Here is a 25,632-nt window from a genome sequence, read left to right as displayed (position 1 = left end):
CCGCTTCTCAGGTTCTCATCCTCTCGTTCTGCGCTGCACCTGCTGTGACAGGCCCAAACATCCAGGGCTCGGCCAAGAACTAGTCAACAATGAACCTGACTCTGCACCATCCAAAAGAGATGTCCCAGCTTGTAAACAGATTAGGCAGGGATTCATCTGCTTTACTTGCTGAAAGCAGAGCAGAAGTGTCACATTACAAAGTGGTACAGGGGTGTCTGGGTGGCTCAGTCGGTTAAGCGTCCGACTCTTGATTTCGGCTCAGGTCATGGTCGGTTTGTGGGTTTGAACCCTGCACTGGGCTCTGTGCTGAGAGCGTGGAGCCTGCTTGGGATTCGCTCTCCCTCTCTGCCCTTCCCCTGCTCATGTGTGCTCTCTCTCAAAACAAATAAACTTACAAAAAAACCCAAAAAACAAAACCAAAGTGGTATAAATCAATTGCTAAAGAGAGGCATACAGACAATAGACCAGAGGAGAGATGTGTGTATTTATGATACAAACTGTGTATAGAAAGCAGCCAAATGATTCAAGGAACACATAGCGGTATTGGGCTATTTCACGCAGGGGCCTTCTCACCACCTGTGGGGCCATGGAGTATAAGCAGCCCAAAGAGTGATACACTCGGTTTGAGCAAGAGAGTTAAACCTGAGACACTGAGAAAAATTATATCAAATTTAAAAAGCAAAGAAGTACTCGCTATTTTTAGGACAGAATTTAAGTACATAGTCAAATATAGTGGATTCTTAATATTTTAGATCTGGTTCAAATGACTTATAAACATGAGGAAATTAAAATCCAAAGAGATAAGTGGAGTGACCTTTCCAAAAAACTCACACAAAGTTCATTTATGACACAGCCAAGATCAGGGTCAGTGATTCAGATGTTAAAAACAAATGCCTGGTGGGGCACCTGGGTGGCTCAGTCGGTTAAGCGTCCGACTTTGGCTCAGGTCATGATCTCACGGTTCATAGGTTCAAGCCCCGCATGGGGCTCTGTGCTGATGGCTCAGAGCCTGCAGCCTGCTTCGGATTCTGTGTCTCCTTCTCTCTCTGTTCCTCCCCTGCTCATGCTCGCTCTCTCACTCTCTCTCTCTCTCTCTCTCTCAAAAATAAATAAAGATTAAAAACAAAAAACAAAACAAAAAAAAACCCCACAAATGCCTGGTAAGAAGAAAACAACAGTGCACCAGGGATGACAAATGGCAACTCGGTGCTGGGGAAACGGGCAGTGGAGGCTGACAGCGCCCGCCCAACTCACGGGAAAGGAGTCATCCAGGGGGCAGGGATGGGATTTCAAGGGATGCTGAAAGATGGATTTTTATAAGAAAGCTCTCAATCTTAAGAATGCAATGCGAAACTTTTTTTTTAAATGTTTATTTTTGACAGAGACAGACAGACAGACAGACAGAGGCAGACAGAGAGAGAGGGAGACACAGAATCCGAAGCAGGCTCCAGGCTCCGAGCTGTCAGCACAGAGCCCAAGGCGGGGCCCGAATTCACAAACCATGAGTTCATGACCCGAGCCCAAGTCAGATGCCCAACCAACTGAAGCACCCAGGCGCCCCTATGCTAAACTTTTTAAAAACCACACTGGGAAGATCCAGCAAAAACATGTTTATGGATGAATCCGGTCTGCAGATCTCAAATTTTCTTCCTCTATTTTAATTCCTCGTGTGGAAAACACATAAAAACTGCAGATTTAAACCTTTGCAACGTGTATCATGCTCACAGCATCACGTGCCAAATGTCCATTATTAAATTATTGCCACGGACCCATACGATGGCAACCAAAACACAAAATGATTTTATAAAAGGTTGAAATTGGCAAGGAAAAGAGTAGTAAAAACAAACCCCTTACATCTGTCATTCCTTTATTTCAAGATTACCAGCACTGACTCCTGCCAGCCTCTGACAAGTTACTGTGGACAACAGTGACAACTACTGATTTGTTCTACCTTGTACTGTCCCTTCTTCTAATAAGAGCATACCTCTCCCTCTGGAAAAGGTGCATCACCTATGTTGGGCCTGTATCACCTCAAACCCCTGGGAAGTGACTGGTCCGCAGGTAAGCAGAGGACTCCAGCAAAACCAATTCAGATTTTCCCTGGGATTGATACATGCCTTCTGGGACAGAGGGTTTCATCACAGGGATCATTATGCTGAGAGAATATGCAGCGGTCTGAGGCGATCTGTTCCCCGTCACAGAGAGGAAGGCTCTCAATAGCAGGACTGAGTAAGGGCAACATAATGAGGGAAGCAGAGCAGGAACTGAGAGAGACAGAGACAGAGAGACAGAGACAGAGAGAAATGTGCACTGATGGTATCTTTTGAGACTCGGTCTAGTTTGCCCCTGAAACCAAAATCACCTCTAGGCCTCCCCGTTATTGTGAGCCAGTAATTTACCTTTTGGTTTAACTAGTTTGAGTTGGGTTTATAGCACTTGCACGGCGAGCAGTCCTGGACTGCAGGCCCCAACCAGGCAACTGGACAGCATAACAGAACAACTCTACCTGACGCTATCCAGCTGGAGCTGTGTGTGCGCGTGTCGATCAGAGAGGCTACTCAGCTCTTTCTCCTGACTCTCTCTGAACGAACTATACTCCAGCCTCACGGAAGACAGCTCCTTGTCTGCAGAGTGAAGAACTACTCGCAGGTCATGCACCTCACTTTTCAAAACTAAAAAACAAAACAAAATACATTCTCAACAGGTTTCTTTACACACACACACACACACACACACACACACACACACACACACACATTTTTTTTTTTTAACAAAGTAGACAAAGAGGTTGGATGGATATTTTCACACAAACAGCAAAAACAAGTTGGAGAGACCAATCTTAAGATGTTGAACAACCAAGTGGTAGGTACCTAGGAGCACAGAGATTTCTATTTTACTCCTCCTCGTTTATGATTTTTGGTATATTTCTACAAAAAAAGTAAAGGGTTAACATCTGTCCCTGATCTGCAGGTCACTTGACTGTTCCACTTTCTCCTGAGGCATATGTATGGCAACTTTTAATATAAGGGAGAAAAAAATCAACAGATTTAACATATTTTAAGTGACCTAATCTTACTTACTAAAAACCCTTTGGTGATACACCAGAACATTCCAAAATGGGTTAAACACTGCTGGTCTTCTAAGAAAACTCCAATTGGAGGTGACATCAAGTAACTCTTTAGATCAAAGAAAACATAATGGCTGCCTTTTATTTTAGCTTTATTACAAACTGCTGCAAACACTTTGATGAAAGGAGAAATAAGCTGCAAAAAATTGGGAATCAAATGATACTCCCACCTCTATGGACATATACAAATACATAGTTATTCTTTATTTTCTCACTGTCAAAATATTATTCATCTTATGATTTCAAGACACTTCATTTTCAAAGCAGTATTAAAAGGTTCAGCAACCAGTTCAATCACTTGTTTATGACCAGTCCTGAAGCAAAGCACCCTTTCTGATATGAGACTATTACTTACCACTGCCTTGCAGACCCAAGTCTGGTCATCTAATTAAAAACAAAACAAAACAACCAAAAACATAGGGGCAAGATTTACTCATAGAGGTCAAGAGATAGTGAGTCACGGTATTCAGATTACAAAGCTCCCAGCCGTTCGAACTTACACTCATTCTTAGTTTGAGCGTCCCGAAGCTGCTTTTCAAGGACATTCAGTTGTGAGAGATGCTCTTGCTGCTGTCTGGTCCAATCAGTTCTTTCTGACGAGAAAAGCTTTGAGAAAAAGATAAATTTATTAGGAAAAGGTATACTGGCATGCTAAGATACTCTCCAAATCATTACCTTGTTTCTCTTTTTAAAATCTAGCTTCAGGTGTCTGACAGAAGAAAGTCGGCTGTTCCCACGAACTACAGTGAGGAAGACCAACAAAGAGGCAGGGCCACTGCAAGCACCTGGGCCATCTACCCTGCCTTGTTCCGAACCAAGAGCAAGGACCCTATCTGCACTGTCCACTAAGTGAGCTAGAATTCAGCCTAGGCGGTGTGTGTCATTATCAGAGCAGTGTGTGAAGTAACACAATAAAGAATACAACCCAAATGAGCCTTGACAAAGGCTTTGCAAAGTCCTGTTCTTCTTGTAACACTCTTCCTTTGAGGATCTGTTTCATACATCTTCTGAGGCCCTGCTCTTGGGTCTCACCTCCCGCGTTTGTACAGAATGATGTTCCAGTTTGTCAATGTGCTGCTGAAGCTTCAGGTTTTTATGCTCTTCCTCATCCAACTTGACTTGAAGGGCACTCATTTGTTCCTGCAACACAAAAACTTTAGTTGTCAAAAATTCTTTTCAGTGGAAATCGCAAACATTCCACTAAATAAAATAAAATAGAATAAAATTCAAAACCTCACATAGACAAAGATATCAAAGGCCAGTTTGGAGCCAGAAAACAATTTCCAAAGACTACACTAATGACTTCTCATGTTTCAGAATTACACTTGTGGTCCATCAAAGCGGATAATTTGAAACACAAAGGGGAAAAATGGTTCAATGGAATCAATCATAGAGCATCTTGAGACTTCTAAGAAGCTTTCCCAAGGTTGCATGGAGTGACTTTACAAGAATGGCCTCCATGCCTTGGAAAGGGCGAACTTTTGGAATCTGAGGGTAGTCTGGCTCACTCTAAGTATTGTCAAACAGCAGAAAAACTTTCTGAAAAAATAAATCACCAGAATTCTGAGACAAACACACTTCACATGTTCTTTCAAATACATCAAAAACTGTCTGCAATTTGATGTATAAGAAGATTCTTTCAACTATTTTAATTTTCTTTGCAGATACAGTACTGTGCTATATAAGCCAGTTCTGGAACTTGAAGCTGGGGACAAGCCTGGTCTCTTCATATAGGAGAGAGCCAAAACCTGAGGAGACTAGACAGTGGGACTTGCTAAATACCACAGAGCAAACAAAAAGAACGAGCAAAAGCAGGCTGATTTCTGCTTTCACACACCCGTGTTTAACAAGATACAATTTTAATACCACACAGATTTGAACACTACATATTAGGTTGACATGATACAGGCAGTTTCTCAATGAATGTCTAGTTACTTGCTTTTTCTAAAACTAACCATTACCTGCACCATCCTAAGCTCTTCAGAAATGGCCTCAAAAGCCTGTTCATTCATCTCAGGTGGAACTGGCTCATTCAAGATATTATCATCTAATGTGCTGGGATTCTGAGCATGCACAGGGCCAGAGCTCCCTGCTTCGGGGCTTAGTTTTGGTACTGGTCGAGACCAAAGTTGATAAGCCTTGGTTGGTGTAGTTATAATCTGCGGCAAAAAGTGATTATGGACAACATTAGCACTCGTGAACAACACAGCCATAGCACTGAGTAATAACCATGTGAACAGAAAGGATAAAATTGAAATTCTAATCATCAAAAGAAGAGTATCCTTGAGAGGCAGCAGAGAAATGCCCAAGTAGAAACAATCTATCAATTCAATGCGGTCTCAAGGAAAATTCTCTTAAGATTTTTAAAACTGAAACTAGATCAGCCAATTCCAAACTTCATACAAAGAGTAATTGTACAAGAAGAGACAAGTGAAAGGAGAAAAAGTTCAAATTAGTGAGAAAAACAAGACTATTAAAAGTTAAATCCCTGGTGCGCCTGGGTGGCTCAGTCTGTTGGGCATCCGACTTCGGCTCAGGTCATGATCTCAAGGTTCGTGGGTTTGGGCCCCGCGCTGGGCTCTGTGCTTCGGATTCTGTGTTTCCCTCTCTTGGCCCCTCCCCGGCTCACTCTCTGTCTCTGTCTCTCTCTGTCTCTCTCTCTCTCTCTTTCAAAAATGAACATTAAAAAAAAAAAAAAAAAGTTAAATCCCTAAGTCACACCATTCAAAAATACAATAGCAGATGCATTAAACATCTCAGTGTAAAAATTAAATTATACTGATGATCTTGAGACTATCTGGGCCTTTAAAAATACATAAAAGAGGCTCTCTGCTCCTCCCCGTTGGACAGACAGCTTCATCTTCCGCTGTAGCCAGCCATGTCCCTGAGATACCATGGTGAAGGTCAGGGTAACCAGATTCAGCCAAATTAGTCACTTGGTCATCAGCAATGCTTTTAACTCCTGGCTAAGTGGATATTGTTGCCATTAATGATCCCTTCATTGACCTTAATTACATGGTCTACAAGTTCTAGTATGATTCCAACCAAGGCAAACTCCATAGTACAGTCAAGGCTGAGAACTGCAAACCTGTCATCAATGGAGAGCCCATCTCCATCTTCCAGAAGGGCCCACCAACATCAAATGGGACAATGCTGGTGCTGAATATATTGTGGAGTCTGCTGGGGTCTTCATAACCATAGAGAAGGCTGGGGCTCATGTGAAGAGTGGGGCCAAGAGGGTCATCACCTCTGCCCCTTCTGCTGATGCCCCCATGTTTGTGATGGGCGTGAACCCTGAGAATTATGAGAACTCCCTCAAGATTGTCAGCAATGCCTCCTGTACCGCCAACAGCTTGGCCCCTCTGGCCAAGGTCATCCATGAAAACTTTGGCATCATGGACGGACTCATGACCACAGTCCATGCCATCACTGCCACCCAGAACATCAGCCCTGCTTCTACTGGTGCTGCCAAGGCTGCAAGCAAGGCCATCCCTGAGCTGAACAGGAAGCTCACTGGCATGGCTCTCCATGTTTCCACTCCTAATGTGTCAGATCCATGGATCTGACCTGCTGCCTGGAGAAAGCTGCCAAATACGATGACGTCAAGAAGGTGGTGAAGCAGACATCGGAGGGCCCCCTCAAGGGCATCCTGGGCTACAGGGAGGACCAGGTTTGTCCTCGACTTTAACAGTGACAACCGCTCTTCCATCTTTGACGCTGGGGCTGGCATTGCCTCAATGACCATTCTGTTAAGCTCATTTCCTGGTATGACAATGAACTTTGCTACAGCAACCGGGTGGTAGACCTCATGGTCCACATGGCATTCAAGGAGTAAACATCTCCTGGACCACCACCCTGGGGAGAGCAAGGGGAAGACAGAGGCCCTCAGCTTCTGAGGAGTCCTTTCCCTAACTCATCCCCAACACACTGAGAATCTCCTGACCTCTACATAGTTTCCATCCCAGACCCCCTGAAAAAGGAGAGGGGCTTGGGGAGCCCTACCTTCTCACATACCATCAATCAAGTATACTGTACCCAGAAAAAAAATACACAAATACAAAAGATGAATAAACCTGGCTATATCAAAATTGTAAGTTCTTTTTAACAGAATCACATACAAAGATAAAAGACAAACAACCTGATGGCGAATACACTGGCAGTAGTACGTACGACACACAAAAGAGTAACACATTAAAAACTACAAATCAGAAGGTAAAACAACTAATAGGAAAACAGACTTATTTTTCTTTTTCCTCTATGAAAAAGGACAGCGATCATAGATATGAGACTTTAACAGAAGTAAAAGAAATGAAAATTAAAACCTTCACAAGATAACATCCCTCACCCATCAGACTGTCAAACATTAAAGAGTCAGACAATGCCAGTTCCAGGGGCTGGCGCTGGGCAGTGAGGGCTCCCAGACCTCCTGGGAGAGCACATGGTGCAGACACCCAGCGGTCACTTGAATGGGAATGACCCCACTCCTGAGACATCAGAAGACGACCACTCCATCCACAGACTCCACCCCCAAAGAACACCTACCCTGGCAAACACCTAAACAAGCCATGGGTTGTCCAAAACATGGCAGCCTAGATGTAAAATGAGGTAGAGCTCTACGTACTAGTTAATGTGGAATGACCCCAGCATAACCCAGAGTTAACAAAGGTCCACTGAAGAATAACATACATAGGATGATTCCATTGAATTTTAAAAACAAAGCACAACAAAAAAACAATGTATGAAATAACTTGGCATATTTTCCCAGTCCATGCATATTTACCATAGAAAATTGCCAAGTAAAAAGATTCCTAAACTGATAACAAATGACTCCCAGGGATGGGGGATGAAGGACTGGATTAGAACCCGACTGGCAATAGTGCTGAACAAGAACTTGAACCGAAACTTACAGATGTATGTATATGTTTCTTCTAAACAAGAAGAACGTATTCATAAAGTACTCATATAGTTGAAAACGAACAACAACGAAAGCTCTGAAGGGCTGGGCTACTCTTGGCAAAACGTTATCACTTTAGTCTTATGTGCGGAGCTATAAATGGAGGAAGTAGGACTAGCCTGCCATGCATGGTGCTTCAAGCTCTAGAATTCCACCAAGATAGAGGGCTACAAACACAGGATTATAAAACATTTGGCAATGTTGTACAAGTATTTTTTTAATGTTTATTTATTTATTTGACAGAGAGAGAGAGTGAGGGATGGGGAGAGAGAGAGAGGGATGGAGAATCCCAAGTAGGTTCCATAATGTCAGTGCAGAGCCCAACTCAGGGCTTTAATCCCATCAACTGGAGCCGAAATCAAGAGTCAGACACTTAACTGACTGAGCCACCCAGGCACCCCAGGAATTTTTTTTTTCTTAGTTTATTTTGAGAGAGAAAGAGAGAGCGTGTGCAAGTAGGGGAGGGGCAGAAAGAGAGAGAGAATCCCAAGCAGACTCCACACTGTCAGTGTAGAGCCCGATGTGAGGACTGAACCCACAAACTGTGAGATCATGACCTGAGCCATAACCAAGAGTCAGATGCTTAACCGAATGAACCACCCAGGAGCCCCTCTGCAAATATTTTAAAATAATCTCCTACACAGAATTTAAAGGCCATCATTTTTAAAGACCAAAGAAAAACATTCTACCTTTATTTTTTAAAATAGCATTTTCGAGGTTAAATAAATCATGATACATCCATAGAACAGATTTATGTGCAGCTGTCAAAAAACAAAACAACAAAACAAAACAAAACAAAACAGAGAGAAAGTTCTTTTTAGTCATGGGACACACTCTAAGGAAAATCCAAAAAAAAAACCAGGTGTAGAATGATATGTATAATACGTTACCATTTGTGTAAAATAAGAAAAAAGGAATAAGCAAGTGGGACATCAAAGTAAAAGGCTTTTGCACAGCAAAGGAAACCACCAACAAAAGGGCAACCTACTGAATGGCAGAAGATACTTGCAAATGACATTCAATAAGGGTTTAAGATCTAAAATATATAAAGAACTCATAAAACTCAAAACCAAAAAACCCCAAATAATCCAATTAAAAAAGGACAGAGGACCCAAATAGACATTTTTCCAAAGAAAACATCCAGATGGGCAGCATGCACATGAAAAAATGCTCAACATCACCCATCATCAGGGAAATACAGATCAAAACCACCATGAGCAATCAACACCTCACACCTGTCAGAATGGCTAGTATTAAAAGGACAAGAGAAAGGAAGTCCTCCTGCACTGTTGGTGGGAATGTAAATCGTGCAGCCACTGTGAAAAACAGTATGGAGGTTTCCCAAAAAGTTAAAATAGAACTACAATAGGTCCAGCAAAATTCTACTGCTGGGTATTTACCTAAAGAAAATGGAAACACTAATTTGAAAAAAATATATGCACCCCTATGTTTTTCTGCAGCATTATTTCCAATAGCCAAGACATCCAAGCAACCCAAGTGTCCATCAATAGATAAACGGATAAAGATGTCACACACACACACACACACACACACACACACACACACACGAATATTACTCAGCCATAAAAAAGACTGACATCTTGCCATTGGTGACAACATGGATGGACATAGAGGGTATCATGCTAAGTGAAATACGTCAGAAAAAGACAAATACTATATGATTTCACTTAAATATGGAATCTAAAACAACAAAACAAGGGGTGCCTGCGTGGCTCAGTCAGTAGACTGTGAGACTCTTGATCTTGGGGTTGGGGGTTCAAGTCCCACAGTGGGTATGGAGATTACTCAAAAATAAACATTAAAAAAAATTTTTTATAAATCTTTTTTTAATTTTTATTTATTTTTGAGAGACACAAACACACAGCACGAGTTGGGGAGGGATAGAGAGAGAGGGAGACACAGAATCCGAAGCAGACTCCAGGCTCTGAACTGTCAGTACAGAGATGTTTCGAACTCATGAGACATGAGATCATGACCTGAGCCGAAGTCAGACGCTTAAATGACTGGGCCACCCAGGGGCCCCTATTAAAAATTAATTAATTAATTAAATACAAAACAAAACAAAGCAGAAATAGACTCATGGTGGTTGCCAGAGGAGAAGGGGTTGGGGAAGATAGGTGAGATGGCCTAAGGGGATTAAGAGTTACAAACTCCCAGTTATAAAATAAATAAGCCAAAGGGATGTAATGTACAGCATAGGGATTACAGTCAATCATATTGTAATAACTCTGTATGGTGACAGATGGGGACTATACTTACTGGGTAAGCACTGCACAACGTATAGAATGGTCGCATCACTATGTTGTACATCTGAAGCTACAACAATAATATTGTATGTAAACTAGAATTCAATTAAAATTGAAAAAAAAGAAAAAATTAAAAATTAAAGGATGGAAACCAAAACCAAGACTGAGTAACAGTGACTGCTTCCAAAAAGGGCCTTGGATGGTCGGCAGGAAGGACAGCAGGGAGAGACTTGTCACCATATATTCTTTGTACCTTTAACAATTCCAGTCATGTGAATTGCCTATTCAAATGAATGAATAAAATTTCTTTTAGAAGAAGTCTCCTATTAAGCGACACCAAAAATATCCCTTGTAAAATAACCAGTAGGGATAAACATCTATTTTTAAGATGTATAAGAAACATTTTTTTAGCCTTCAGAGAATTTGGTCCAAAAGCTCAATCACTGGCATCAGCATCATCACCTCTTTAATCTTTTGCTTCTCCTCCTCTCCGCATTCTTAGATGTTCATTTTTTTTTTCTTATATGAAGGCTATGGCTGTTTAGGGAAAGAAGCCTTCCTAGTATCATTAGTGTTACCTGGATCCTTCAGGGGTCTTTGTCTTTAAAATGTCTATTTTGGGGCGCCTGGGTGGCGCAGTCAGTTAAGCGTCCGGCTTCAGCCAGGTCACGATCTCGCGGTCCGTGAGTTCGAGCCCCGCGTCAGGCTCTGGGCTGATGGCTCAGAGCCTGGAGCCTGTTTCCGATTCTATGTTTCCCTCTCTCTGCCCCTCCCCTGTTCATGCTCTGTCTCTCTCTGTCCCAAAAATAAATAAATGTTGAAAAAAAAATTTTTTTTAAATGTCTATTCTTCTACAATAGCTGTGGGTACACAGTATATTATAGCAACAGCTGCCGAGATCCACCAGGCGCCAGGCACTCTACTATCCCATTTGACGTTCTAAAAAACCTACAGTCAAATTAGTCTCACCCTTAATTTGGAGATCATAAATATGAGGCTTGGACATTAGGAAACCCTGGGGCGCCTGGGTGGCTCAGTTGGTTGAGCATCTGATGTCGGCTCAGTTCATGATCTCATGTCACTTGAGTTCGAGACATCTCTTGCTGATAGCTCAGAGCCTGCTTTGGATTCTGTGTCTCCCTCTCTCTCTGCCCTCCGTCAACTTGTGCTCTCTGTCTGTCTCTCAAAATATAAATAAACATTAAAAGAAATATTTTTTTAAAGAAGTTAGGAAATCCTGCCTAAGTTTAGTGACAGATGAAAATTTGAACCTAGGTCTGATTTCAAATGCCACATTCTTTCCCACCCCACCCCACCCCTGGAGCCAGACATCAGAACACTAGGACCAGAGTCACCCTGGAGTTAACCGTCTGCAAGAGATTCTATCGTATCTGGCAACCATCAGTGCAGATTCTCTCCACTGTTAACAAAATGAGATCAAACTGACTTAGGATCGAAGAAGTGCTTCAGATCGCCTACCTTAAGTGTTTCGGCATGAATTTTATTCAGCTGAGAAACTTCTTGTCGCTTGCAGGCTTTTGTTGCTTCCAAAAGGTTTTCAAGATTAAGGTTTGCTTTTTGCAAAGACTGAAGCTCTGACTCCAATTCTAGCTGCTTTTTCCTAAGAGATATTTAAAAGTCAAGTATTTTAGGTAATAAGTAATGTTATACATTTGTAAAACACTTTACACTTAAAATAAAAATTTTTTTTATTTTTATTTTTGAGAGAGAGACAGACAGACAGATGGAAAGAAAGAGTGCGAGCGGGGGAGGAACAGAGAGGGAGACACAGAATCTGAAGCAGGCTCCAGGCTCCGAGCTGCCAGCACAGAGTCCGACACAGGGCTCGAACTCACGTTCGTGAGACCATGACCTGAGCCGAAGTCGGACCCTCAATCGACTGAGCCACCCAGGCGCCCAACACTTTACACTTTATACTCTCACATAACTTGATAGTTTTCTAACTCAGAGATATTCTCAGATTATTACCTTCATTTTCCAGTTGGGGAAAATACAGCATATGAGAATTAACTACAGTGTAAAGTATTTAACTAGTAAATGGTAGAGTTCCAATTCAAAAGCCCAAGTAGTCCATGACGATAGCACACATGATATATTATTTTTAAAATGAACGCTTCTTTTTTTTAGGACAGGATTAATCTTAGTTATAATATGAATGTGGTTCATCTTCGTTTTCTTTTACACAAAGAGCATAAAGAATGTTAACAAACCTATAATTTCTAAAAATCCTGACTTCATTCATAAAAACACTGATTTAAATTTGGTAACCAGATATAGATGTATCAGTGAAAACATCCGTATCATTTAGTTCATTAAATATATTAAAAGAGGGGCGCCTGGGTGGCGCAGTCGGTTAAGCGTCCGACTTCAGCCAGGTCACGATCTCGCGGTCCGTGAGTTCGAGCCCCGCGTCGGGCTCTGGGCTGATGGCTCAGAGCCTGGAGCCTGTTTCCGATTCTATGTCTCCCTCTCTCTCTGCCCCTCCCCCGTTCATGCTCTGTCTCTCTCTGTCCCAAAAATAAATAAACGTTGAAAAAAAAAAATTAAAGTAAAATGCTCAAATTATCAATATCAAACACGAAAACAACTCAACACTAAAAGATACTGAAATAGGTAAGCACGAATGGGTATTTACACCTTACCTCGTTAGTTCTTTGAATTCTTCATATTCTTGCTTTGAATTGTTCAGCTCTGCCTGAATTTGCAGGAGTTGTGTTTTCAACTTCTCAGTGTTCACTAAAGAACATGGCTCCTTTGGTGCTTTAGGAGAAAATCCCGGTTGACCTGGTAATAAGGAAACAACTCGGTCTTTGAAAGACAAGAAAAACTGAGTACATTTTTTTTTAAGTTCTCGGCCAGATATTAATTTTGAAGCAAAGAAGGAAAAATGAGAGATGGGTTGGAAGGTGGACCCTAAAAAACAAGAACCTGTATGTAGCTCAGCAAGAGACAAAGACACCACACAGGGTGTCAAAAAGTACTGGTTTTTGAGAGGTTGAGAAGCCACAGGATGTAGGGGTGTATTTAAGGCAACACGTTTTCCATCAGGGGAAAGAGCAAGCCATGAAGTATAACACACACACCGCTGGATGGTGAACCATCAACGGGTGAATACTGCAGAAATTCATGACAAAGGCTAATGTCACCAGTCAATAAATTATTCAGAAAAGGAACCAAACAGCAAAGGCAGCAAGTTGAAAGAGCTTGGTACCATCTAACAGGTGGAAAATATTTTCAGGGATTGTTTAGAAGACTATTATGTTGAAGAGAGTTCCAATGAGTTCCACCGAGGGAAAACTTCATGTAAAAGTTATTTAGAGAATGATTCTTGTTTGGAAGATGGTGGGATCCAGAAATGACCATTAGTATCTTTCAAAGGTATGTAAGTCAAGGAATTATTTGAGGTCAAAATGGCGAAAAAACTAGAGAGCATTGTAGGGAAAAATAGCTGAAATAAAGAGCAAAAACCGTGACCTTAACTTCACATCTAAAATCAGTCTCTCTGCAAACCAAATACTGTGAATTTTATTCTTTTATTGAGTCATAACAGAATGGAAGAAGGCTTGCAAAATGAAAATTTAAAAAGGGCACAGGGGTGCCTGGGTGGCTCAGTGCTGACAGCTGAGAGCCTGCAGCCTGCTTCAGATTCTGTCTCTCCCTCTCTCTTGGCCCCTCCCCCACTCACGTTCTGTCTCTCTCAAAAATAAAAAATAAACATTAAAAAAAAATTTGGGGGGGAGGCGCCTGGATGGCTCAGTCAGTTGAGCGTCCGACCTCGGCTCAGGTCATGATCTCACCATCTGTGAGTTTGAGCCCTATGTCGGGTTCTGTGCTGACAGCTCAGAACATGGAGCCTGCTTTGGATTCTGTGTCTCCCTCTCTCTCTGCCCCTTCCCAGCTCATTCTCTGTCTCAAAAATAAATAAACGTTAAAAAAAAAAATTTTTTTTTTTTTAATAAATGAACAGGCTTCGTCATGAGTGCTGATAACATTAGGGTTTTCTTAATTGCAACCTGGAATGACACAAAGGCTGCCACCGAATATGAGAAGAGCCCACAAAAATATTCACTCTAAGAATGGGGCAAATGCACTGGGGTACCTGGGTGGCTCAGTTGGTTAAGCGACTGACTCCTGATTTCAACTCAGGTCATGATCTCACAGTTTGTAAGTTTGAGATCTGCATCGAGCCGTGTGCCAGCAACACGGAGACTGCTTGGGATTCTCTATCTCCCCCTCTCTCTGCCCCTCCCGTTTGCGTGCCCTCTCTCAAAATAAATAAAACTTAAAAAAAAAAAAAAAGTGGGGCAAACACAGACTTTGTTGCCAAATCCCACTAACTGAGCCACTTTTCACAGAATACAAATAGACGGGAACCGCCTAGGACTAACAGTGTATGCTGGTCAACATAACTGGCACCCATGTCTTCAGGCTGCAAGCGCCGTGTTGGGATCAGGACCCTGACCTTCCACTGCCTCTCGCGCTGCACAGACCTTAGCGGGGCAGGTAAACGTCTCTACTCAACATTCATCCGTGTCGATTAGTTAAGCACTTTTAATTTCAAATACTTCTAACAGGTAAGTTTCATTTAATAAAAATTGTAAGTAATATCTGAATCTTTTATCAACAAAACAGAAATAAAAACTGTCTTTATCAACGCAACAGAAATATGTTTCATTGACATGTCAGTTAGCCTACATAACTCACTACATGTGATTTGTGAAAAAAAGCTTTAGGAAATGCCTTTTGATAACATAAAAGCGTAAGTATGTATATGCACACCAGGTCTAGAGGCTAAAATGAAGACCCCGCCTGTGAGGTAATATAAATGCCCTTTCAAACAGCCTCCCAGCCCCTACAAGGCATGCAGACAACCATCATTTCTTACCCTTGTCCTTTTTCTCTGTGCCAGATAGTTCGGAGAAAGCTTTTTCTAGTACTGCAATGGTCTGGGCATCCATTTCTTGGGCTCTTTTCACAGGCTCTAACAATCTCAATCTTCTGTTCTCCTCCCTGAGGGAATGGTTTTCCATAGCATACTTTGCAACCCTGGGGTGGTGCTCTATCTGTGACACAGAAGAATGACAGACTTACGTATGGACAGACATTTCTCCTGAATGGCCAGTCTTGCCACAAAGCCATCCGGAAACGTTAGGAATGCTGCGTGCACTGGGGGCGGTGGCCCGTGGCAAGGACTGTGGACAGCAACCGGCGTGCGTGATCACACTAAATATGTGCATCGCCTCCAGCGCCATTTTTCCACGCCTGGGTCGTGCTTTGAGATTTTCGTGCAGGCACGGGCTCATAAGGAGAGAAGTACAAAGGGTGCACACTGTGGCCGACTCTTCATGCAGTGGGGACTGGTGACATGAACACAGTGTAAAGAATAAGGAAAACTCTCTCTTGACCAGAATTGAATGCCCTCCAAGACACACTACAGGAAAAGAGCAGCAGTAAAGCGTGTCAGGTAAGTTGCCTTTTGTGTTAAAAAGGAACAAGAGTGAAAATATCCACGTTAGTTTGAGTATGCGTTAAAAAAAGCCTCGGCAAGATACAAAAGCCAGAAACAGATTTTCTTCGTTTTTTTAATGATGTGCCTGTAGTAACCACCCATCCTCTCCAGGAAAAGGAAAACCGGCAACAAGAAGTCGGAAGGAACCCACTGTAAGGATAATCTGCCCATTGAGACAAGCACAGCTGCCCGCCTTGCCTGGGAGGAAGCGCTAACAGCAACTTTTCGAAGCTCCTCCCCTCTCCCTTCGGCCGGCCATCTTGGAAAATGGAGGCAGGGGAGGTGCAACCAGACCTCAGCTGAATTCATTCAAAACACTTTCCACTGTATTAACTTAAGCGAATTTGGAATTAACTTAATTAACTTAAGCGAATATAAGGAAGACTTATATTTGCCTCAAACCTTCTTTCTTTTTAGAAATATTACAAATGTCATGCACTCACTTGTTCCCGCAGGGTTTGGATCTCATCCCTTAATTCCGACAACAAGCGATCCTGCTCTGCAGGCAGAAAACTTCCCCGGGATTCCTTGTGGAGCTTCTCCAGGCGCATTATTTGATCCTCTCGGAATTTCACAATCATTTTATTAGACTGAATAAATTTTTCTTTTTTGAGGGTGAGGTCTTCTAATTGGGTAACTTTTTCTACCAGAGACTTAAGAAATTCATAATTTGGTTAAACATGAAAAGTAAATCAGCCTCCCTAAATTTCCACAAACCAAGCAACAAACGCTAACTTGACACTTAATCTCAAAGGCAAAATTAGATTTTACATAGCTTTCCTTTGTTTTATTTAATTGTGCCACTTTTTATTTCACTCAGAAAGGTACCACGTAGTGAAAGTCTAAAAAATCTGGAATCCGCTTTATACCGACTCGGTTTCCTACCTTCTTTTCCTGTTCAGATTTCTTAAAGAACAACATCGCCTCTTGGAAATACTTCATGTAATTAGTCTCATCTTTCTCTGTGATTGATCCAGTAAGAAAGAAAAGGAAACAGGAAAGAAATGTTTATCTCTCAACTTTTAGGACCAAGAATTGAGCTAAAATAGCCTCTGACTGACTGCTCTCAATGAATCTAAAAGAATCAGACTGTCATCACCAGATCACAGATTTCATATTAACCCAATCTAATTAGCGACTCTTTGAAGAAAAATAAGTTTCTCTTATCCTGTTTAGTAATCATAACACACATTACATATGACAGAATCTTGAAAGTGGACCTAAATGAAATTTATTAATATCTCTTTTTAGCATTTATTTAGCATATATTTATAAATACTCTTTTTAGTAAGGGATGAATTGTTCAAAATTATTTCTACTCCCCCTTCCCCACCACATCCCACAGAACTCCGTACACATGGTATCTGTATCTGGTTACAAAGTACAGGCATTCTTTGCTTTATTGTGCTTTGTAGATGCTGCGTGTTTTACACACTGAAGGTCTGCACAAGCCTGCACTGAACACGCCTGCTGGCACCATTTTTCTGCCAGCAGTTGCTCACATCGTGTCTCTGCTCACATTCTGTTAATTCTTGCAATATTTCAAAAATGTTCATTATTATTACTCTATTTGTTATGGTGATCTGTGATCAGTGATCTTTGAGGTAACTACTGTCATTATTTTGGGCACCACAAACCATGCCCATATGAGATGGCGAACTCAATCAATAAATGTGTTTTCTGACTGCTTGACTATCTGGCTCCTTCTGTCTCTTCCCATCTCCTCAGGCCTCCCTGTTCGCAGAGACATAACAATATGGAAATCAGGCCCATCTAGTAACCCTACAATAGCTTCTAAGTGTTCAAGTTAAAAAAAAAAAAAAAAAGTCGCATGTCTCACTTTAAATCAAAAGCTAGAAACGATTACACTTATTTAGGAAGGTGTGCCGGAAACCAAGACGGGCTGGCAGCTAGGCCTCTTGTACCAGTTAGCCAAGTTGTGAATGCGAAGGAAAAGTTCTTGAAGGAAATGAAAAGTGCTCCTCCAGTGAATATATGAATGATAAGAAAGCAAAACCGCGTTATTGCTGATGTGCAGAAACTTTTAATGGTCTACATAGAAGATCAAACCAGCCATAACATTCCCTTGAGCCAAAGCCTAGTCCAGAGCAAGGCCCTAACTCTCTTCAATTCTGTCAAGGCTGAGAGAGGCGAGGAAGCTACAGAAGAAAAGTTTGAAGGTAGCAGAGGTTGGGTCATGAGGTTTAAGGAAAGAAGCCATCTCCCTAACATAAAAGTAGAAAAAGCAAGTGTTGTAGAAGCTGCAGCAAGTGGTCCAGAAGATAATGAAGGTGGTTATACCAATAACAGGTTTTCAATGTGGATGAAACCACATTGAAGAAGACGCCATCTAGGACTTTCATAGCTAGAGAGGAGAAGTCAATGCCTGGTTTAAAGCTTCAAGAGACAGGCTGACTCTCTTGTTAGGGGCCATGCAGCTGGTGACTACAAGCTGAAGCCAGTGCTCATTTATCCTTCTGAAAAATCCTAGGGCCCTTAAGAATTAGGATAAATAGGGGCACCTGGGTGCCTCAGTTAAGTGTCCAACTGTGGCTCAGGTATGATCTCCCAGTTCATGGGTCCGAGCCCTGCATCAAGCTCTGTGCTAACAGTGCAAGCCTGCTTGGGATTCTCTCTCTCTGCCCCTGTCTTACTCTCTCTCTCTCTCTCTCTCTCTCTCTCTCTCTCTCTCTAAGATAAATAAATAAACCTAAAAAGAAAAAAGAATTAGGCTAAAAAAAAAAATCAACTTTACTTCTATTCAACAAAAAAGAATTATGCTAAATCTACTGGGCCTGTGCTCTGTAAACAAAATAGCAAAGCCTGGATGACAGCACATCTGTTTGACATGGCTTACTAAATATTTTAAGGCCACTGTTGAGCCACAGTGCTCAGAAAAAGATTCCTTTCAGGATGGCTAAGTCAGTTGAGCGTCTAACTCTTGATTTCGGCTCAGGTCATGATCCCAGAGTCCTGGGATGGAGCCCTATGTTGGGCTCTGTGCTAAGCATGGAGGGAAGGGGAGGGAAGGAAGGGAAGGGAGAAAAAGATTCATTTCAAAATATTACTGCTCATTAATGATGCACCTGGTCACCCAAGAGCTCTGATGGAAGATGTATAATGAGATGAAATGCTGTTTTCATGCTAACACAACATCCATTCTGCAGTCCATAGATCAAGGAGTCATTCTGACTTTTAAGTCTTACTATTTAAGAAATACATTTCTAAGGATATAGCTGTTACTGATACTGATTCCTCTAATGTATCTGGGCAAAGTCAACTGAAAATCTTCTGGAAAGGATTCTCCATCCTAGATGCCGTTAAGAACAGTCCTGACTGATGGGAAAAGGTAAAAATACCAACATGATCAGAAGTTTGGAAGAAGTGGATTCCAGCCCTCATGGATGACTTTGAGGGTTCAAGATTTCAGTGGAGGCAGTAACTGCAGGTGTGGTGGGAACAGCAAGAGAACTAGAACCATAAGTGGAGCCTGAAGATGGGACCGCATTGCTGCCATGTGAATGTGAATGATAAAATGTGAATGGAAGAGGAGTTGCTTTTTTTTTTTTATTTTAAGTTTATTTAGTTAGTTAGTTAGTTAGTTAGTGTGAGTAGGGTATGGGCAGAGAAAGAGGGAGGGAGAGAGAGTCCAAAGCAGGCCCTGCACTGCCAGCGCAGAGCCCGGATGCAGGGCTCGGACCCGTGAAGCCGCTAGATTGTGACCAGAGCTGAAACGAAGAGTCGGACGCTTAACCGACTGAGCCACCCCGTCCCCCCAAAGAGGAGTTGCTTCTAATGGAAAAGAACGTAGTTTCTTGAGCAGGAACCTACTCCTGGTGAAGATGCTGTGGAGATCATTGAAATGACAACAAAGGATTTGGAGTATCACATAAACTTCGTTGACAAAAAGAGCAGCAGGGTTTGAGAGGACTGACTCCGATTCTGAAAGGAGTTCTACTGTGGGTAGAACATGCCGTCAAACGGCATGGCACGCTACAGAGAAATCATTCATGAATGGAAGAGCCAATAGATACAACAAACTTCACTACTGTCTTCTTTTTAAGCAACTGCCACAGCCACCCCGACCTTCAGCGACCACCATCCTGATCAGTCAACAGCTGTCAACATGGAGGTAAGACCCTCCACCGGCAAAAAAAAAAAAAAAAGGCTCTCCACCATCACAATTCGCTGAAAGCTCAGATGATGGTTAGCATTTTTTAGCAATAAAGCATTTTTTAATCAAGTATGTACATTGTGTTTTTAGACGTAACGCTACTGCATACTAAATAGACTACAGAGTAGCGTAAACAGAACTTTTCCCCGGCACTGGGAAACCAAAAAATTTATTTGACAAGCACTGTTGCAGTATTTGCTAATTTATCGCAATGGTCTGGGACCAAACCTGCAGTATCTCCGAGACATGCCGGTCTCGTGTTCCTATGTAAGTCAAATAGACTTGTTCAAAAGTTTGGGTAGCTTTATTGTATTGTGCCTGTCGTCACAGGGTTCTCCCACTAATATCCGCACACGGTCTTCCCCGGGATAAAGGACACTGTGTTCATCTTACCTTTGGTCAGAAAGCTCTCTGGTAGTAACTGCCCTGAAGTAAGCTGGGCCAGCTGTTCTTTGAGCCTCTTCACTTCAGCTTGGAGCTGGCTCACATTTCCTTGGGTGTCTTCATTTACTACTGCCTGTCCAAGAATTTTTTTAAAAAGTGTTAAAGGAATACTTTTGCGTCATCCAGTCTTGTGTTCATGTTTGTTTGTAGGATCTGGAGTGACAAACACCAAACAAAACTGTGCTTCGACAGTCACAAGGCCACTAGGATCACAGGGTGCTGGAGTGGGGAGGAGGCTTCCTCTCCCTGTGCCTTGTACCTTCGGGCTGGGGCTCTCCCCCTCACCACCCCCTCATATGCTCCCCCTTAGGTATACTACCCTGTTGGGCTGGGTCACCCCGGGATCTGGGTATGTTTACCTAACACTGCCTGCTTCCTGGGACAATCCCACCCCCATGGAAAGTAGCAAACTCCTCTTCCCCTCAGGAAGGACTATCCCCTCCCCTCTGTCCTGGCGCACAGTAAGGATGTGATGAACTGCAGAGGTGGCTTGAGCTTCATCAACCTGGCAGAAACCACTCTCTCCAAAGGAACCCACCCTGTATTTCCTAATAGCCCTCCTGGAGGGAGGAGTTGGTCGGACAGCTCCATTTCTGTTTTACTACCACACTAAATGTTATTTTAAAGAAATGTCTCTTGAGAAAATATCTTAAAGAAATTACTTCTTTGAGACATCTTCTAAGAGGTTCAAAAGGCCCATAAAACCCACAGGGTGATAGTAAGAGCCAACAGTTGGCTACCAACCAGATCAAAGGGACCCAGTTGTGAAATACCCAATATCCTAGAGAGGGAAAAAACAGACAGTCCCAAGGTCCCCGTGTTCTTGTCTCAAGCCAGGTTTGCCCATTGGGAAAGATCTAAATAGCACATCCTTAAACAAGTCCCAGATATCCTAGCCAGTTTCCACCAGTAGGCTGCAGAAGGGGCCTTACCATTGATAATGACTAGCATAAGTCTCCTGGTTTTATTGTTTGATGTATTCAGAAGTCATTTCTAGTTGTTTCTGATGCTAACGGCCAGCCTCATTATAAGGCACTCCTGTATATTCTGACATCACTGTCACATCAGTGACATCATAATCCTAATTATCCCTGCAGTTCTCCCCTCTCCAAAAGCTTCTATTAAGTTCAAAGAGATAGGGTCAGGAAGCTGTAATGATTTTTCCTCCTCATATTACAAATACCCCACACAGTGTCATAATCCAATAAAATGAATAACTAGATTTATAGTCTTCTGGTTTACCCAGGAGAAGAGGTAACATGGACCTTTTCACTCTTACATGGTAAGATGATCAGAGAGTCTACTTGGCGGGGTAGAAATGACCAACTTCTCCTTTAAAAGAAAGAGGAAATTGATCTGCCAATTCATGATACTATGATTCTTTTGTCTAGAACCAAAGGGATCTCTAACGTTTCCAGAAGGAGTGGGGAATCCTTGGTGTTTTAACAGTCTGCATCAGAGGGTGGCAAAGCACTACTTGCTCACGGGCCAAACACAGTCTGCTGTCTGTTTTTATAAGTAAAGCTGCACTGGATCACAGCCATGCCCTTATGTTTACATACTGCCTGTGGCTGCTTTCTCACTAACAAGGCAGAGCTAAGTAGCTGGGATACGGACTATCCAGCCAAAGAAGTCTAAAATACTTACCTTTACAGAAAAACTTTTCCGACCACTGGTGTACACAAATATCAAGGAAGCTTCTTACATATAAGAAAAATGGGGAATCCTTGCAGGTACAGACAACTTAAAAGACAAAGCTTGCCAATATCATCAAACTATCTTCATAGCAAAACCACACACACATACACATACCTCTGATTGCATTGGTTTAGGTAAATAAATTTAGTCTCCAACCCAACTGCAAAGGAAAAACTTTGCCTTTGTTTAGGAAAACACAAGTAAATTAATACTAACCATAAGACCTAATCTAGATCTCAAACTACATGAGCAATACAGAAGGCTAGGAAAGATGAAATAGAAATCTTGCTTAGAATCAATAGCCAAATTATGGAAAGAGCCCAAATGTCCATTGACTGATGAATGGAAAAAGAAGATGCGGTGTATATATACAATGCAATATTACTCAGCCATCAAAAAGAATGAAATCTTGCCATTTGCAGCAATGTGGATGGAGCGAGAGCATATTATGCTAAGTAAAAGAAGTCAGAGAAAGACAAATACAATACGATTTCACTCATATGTGGAATTTAAGAAACAAAAACAGATGAACTTAGGGGAAGGAAAAAAAGAGGGGGGGAAGCAAACTAAAGAGACTCTTAACTATACAGAACAAATGGAGGATTGATAGAGGGAAGTGGGTGGGGGGTTGGCTAGATGGGTGATGGGTATTAAGGAGGGCACTTATTGTGATGAGCACCGGGTGTTGTATGTAAGTGATGAATCACTAAATTGTACTCCTGAAACCAATATTACACTCTCTCTATATATACTATATAATGTATATTTTATATTATAAAATATATACATTTTAGTTACATAGTGTATAAATACACTAACTAGAATTTAAATACAACTTTAAAACAAACAAAAAAAGAAGTCTTGCTTAGAGATAAGCTTTCACAGAGAAATAAATAGAAACTAGTGTTAATATTAGGGCAATCACAAAAGTGAGATGCTACAAGCTTAAGTATTTTTCCAATTTATTGTACTCAGTATTTTACCTTATTTTCTTAATGGTTATTTATTTAGAGAGAGAGAGAAAAAGTGAGCAGGGGAGGAACAGAAACAGAGGGGGGGGGGAGAGAGAGAGAGAGAGAGAGAGAATCCCAAGAATCTCAACCTCACAAACCGTGAGATCATGACCTGAGCTGAAATCAAGAAATGGACACCCAACCAACTGAGCCACCCAGGTGCCCCTACCTTATTATTTTTTTTTCCAATATATGAAGTTTATTGTCAAATCGGTTTCCATACAACACCCAGTGCTCATCCCAAAAGGTGCCCTCTTCAATACCCATCACCCACCCTCCCCTCCCTCCCACCCCCCATCAACCCTCAGTTTGTTCTTAGTGGGGTTTTTTTTGTTTTTTTCCTAATGTTTATTCAGTTTTGAGAGAGAATGTGAACAGGGGGAAGGGCAGAGAGAGAGAGGGAGACACAGAATCCGAAGCAGAATCCAGGCTCTGGGCTGTCAGCACAGAGCCCAACGCGGGGCTTGAACTCACAAACCGTGAGATCATGACCTGAGCAGAAGCTGGACCCTCAACCAACTGAGCCACCCAGGCGCCCCTGTTCTTAGTTTTTAAGAGTCTCTTATGCTTTGGCTCTCTCCCACTATAACCTCCTTTTTTTTTTTTTTTTCTTTTCCCTTCCCCTCCCCCATGGGTTCCTGTTAAGTTTCTCAGGATCCACCTAAGAGTGAAACCATATGGTATCTGTCTTTCTCTGTATGAGTGGCTTATTTCACTTAGCATCACACTCTCCAGTTCCATCCACGTTGCTACAAAAGGCCATATTTCATTTTTTCTCATTGCCACGTAGTACTCCATTGTGTATATAAACCACAATTTCTTTATCCATTCATCAGTTGATGGACATTTAGGCTCTTTCCACAATTTGGCTATTGTTGAGAGTGCTGCTATAAACATTGGGGTCCAAGTGCCCCTATGCATCAGCACTCCTGTATCCTTTGGGTAAATTCCTAGCAGTGCTACTGCTGGGTCATAGGGTAGGTCTATTTTTAATTTTTTGAGGAACCTCCACACTGTCTTCCAGAGTGCCCCTACCTTATTTTTAATCAGCTTGGCTCTCTGAGCAAAATTAAGCGTTGACAGGGTTTCCCCAAAACACCTGGATCCAGGATGAACATTTGCAATTATGGCTGTTCTGGCATTGCCTCCAAGGGAATCCTGTTTAATGATATGAATGGTACACATTTTCAGGAGAGAAACCACAGATTTTTTTAAGCAAAGAAAATGGATATTCTTACCACTAAGGCTGAGAGATTACCTATCAACCATAGTGAGAGTAACCAGAAAAGGGATCCAGGAGGCCAATGATCTACTTTACCCGAAGTAGAAAGGTAAGTTTGGAGTCTCTGTAGCAAACATGCCTTTGTTTTCCATTACCCACATCGACAAGCGCAGTGATCACTTGGCCCAGGCAGCTCAACGATCGGTTTATGTTACCTGCCTCCTAAAGGGAAAAACAACAAAAAGTTAGGTGCACTGGCATTTTGAATTAAAATATGGCTAGCAGTGCATTTTGAGTGGAAAGTCAAGTCGTTGACAATGATATTAAGGATAACTGATTTTACAGCAAAAAGATGTGCTCAACTATCCCCTTTTCCTATTTGACACACATTGCAATTTTAGTGTTCAAAGACAAATACAGAAATTATGTGAAGAAAAAAAAATATGTCACCTCGTGATTGTAATGTTTTAATTTGACCTATAGGTAGGGATGAAAATCTGGAAGGAACAGAACAGAAAGTTGGAGTAGTGTATTAATAGGCATATTTTTCAATTCTTTTGTGTTAAAATGTTTGCTACTGGGGCACCTGGGTGGCTCAGTTGGTTAAGCATCCAATTCTTGATTTTGGCTCAGGTCATGGTCTCATGGTTCACGAGATCAAATCCTTCATTGGACTCTGTCCTGAAAGCACAGAGCCTGCTTGGGAGTCTCTATCTCCCTCTCTCTCTCTTTTCCTCCCTTGCTTGCGCATGCTCTCTCTTGCAAAATAAATTAACTTCAAAAATATAAAATTTTAGGGGTGCCTAGGTGGCTCAGTTGGTTATGCTTCTGGCTTCGGCTCAGGTCATGATCTCGCAGTTCGTGAGTTCAAGCCCCGCTTCGGGGCGGTGTTGCTGACAGCTCAGAGCCTGGAGCCTGCTTCGGATTCTGTGTCTCCCTCTCTCTACCCCTCCCCCACTCACGCGCGCGCACGTGCATGCGTATGTGGGTGCATGTGCGTGCTCTCTGTCTCAAAAATAAACGTTAAAAAAATTTTTCCAATATAGAATTTAAAAATGTTTGCTACATTAAAATGGTGTGGTAATAGCCCACTCCATGTCCCACAAAGTCACTGATGAACTTATACCAAGAGAATATTCAGTCTAAGTCTGTAAGGTATTAAACCTCTTTAAAAAGTGGTTTGACGGGGCTCCTGGGTGGCTC

At 42.0% G+C, this 25,632-nt stretch overlaps 1 protein-coding gene and 1 pseudogene across 5 annotated transcripts in view; one reads left to right on the top strand and one right to left on the bottom strand.

Annotated features, from left to right (window-relative positions):
* The window catches only part of KIF15 (kinesin family member 15), a 79,515-nt gene that overhangs the window by 22,738 nt on the left and 31,145 nt on the right, over positions 1–25,632 (bottom strand). For 4 of the 5 annotated variants that reach the window (XR_005781479.1, XM_040445067.1, XM_040445068.1 and 1 more), the window contains exons 9-20: positions 24,526–24,651; positions 24,243–24,365; positions 20,446–20,569; positions 16,764–16,840; positions 16,322–16,531; positions 15,255–15,432; positions 13,012–13,153; positions 11,828–11,969; positions 5,089–5,286; positions 4,160–4,267; positions 3,628–3,733; positions 2,507–2,672 (exon numbers count right to left, since the gene is read on the bottom strand). Coding sequence is in view for 4 of the 5 variants with exons in the window: in XM_040445067.1 (XP_040301001.1) it covers positions 2,507–2,672; positions 3,628–3,733; positions 4,160–4,267; positions 5,089–5,286; positions 11,828–11,969; positions 13,012–13,153; positions 15,255–15,432; positions 16,322–16,531; positions 16,764–16,840; positions 20,446–20,569; positions 24,243–24,365; positions 24,526–24,651 (1,700 nt within the window). In the remaining variant the exon portion in view is untranslated. The remainder of the gene's footprint in view (positions 1–2,506; positions 2,673–3,627; positions 3,734–4,159; positions 4,268–5,088; positions 5,287–11,827; positions 11,970–13,011; positions 13,154–15,254; positions 15,433–16,321; positions 16,532–16,763; positions 16,841–20,445; positions 20,570–24,242; positions 24,366–24,525; positions 24,652–25,632) is intronic. The other variant, XM_040445065.1, reaches the window with a different exon arrangement.
* On the top strand, positions 6,022–6,962 carry LOC121011076 (glyceraldehyde-3-phosphate dehydrogenase-like; annotated as a pseudogene).

Source organism: Herpailurus yagouaroundi, unplaced genomic scaffold, assembly GCF_014898765.1.
Source record: "Herpailurus yagouaroundi ecotype Mexico unplaced genomic scaffold, PumYag 193, whole genome shotgun sequence".
Taxonomy (NCBI): domain Eukaryota; kingdom Metazoa; phylum Chordata; class Mammalia; order Carnivora; family Felidae; genus Herpailurus; species Herpailurus yagouaroundi.
This window is presented reverse-complemented; position numbering and strand designations above follow the sequence as displayed.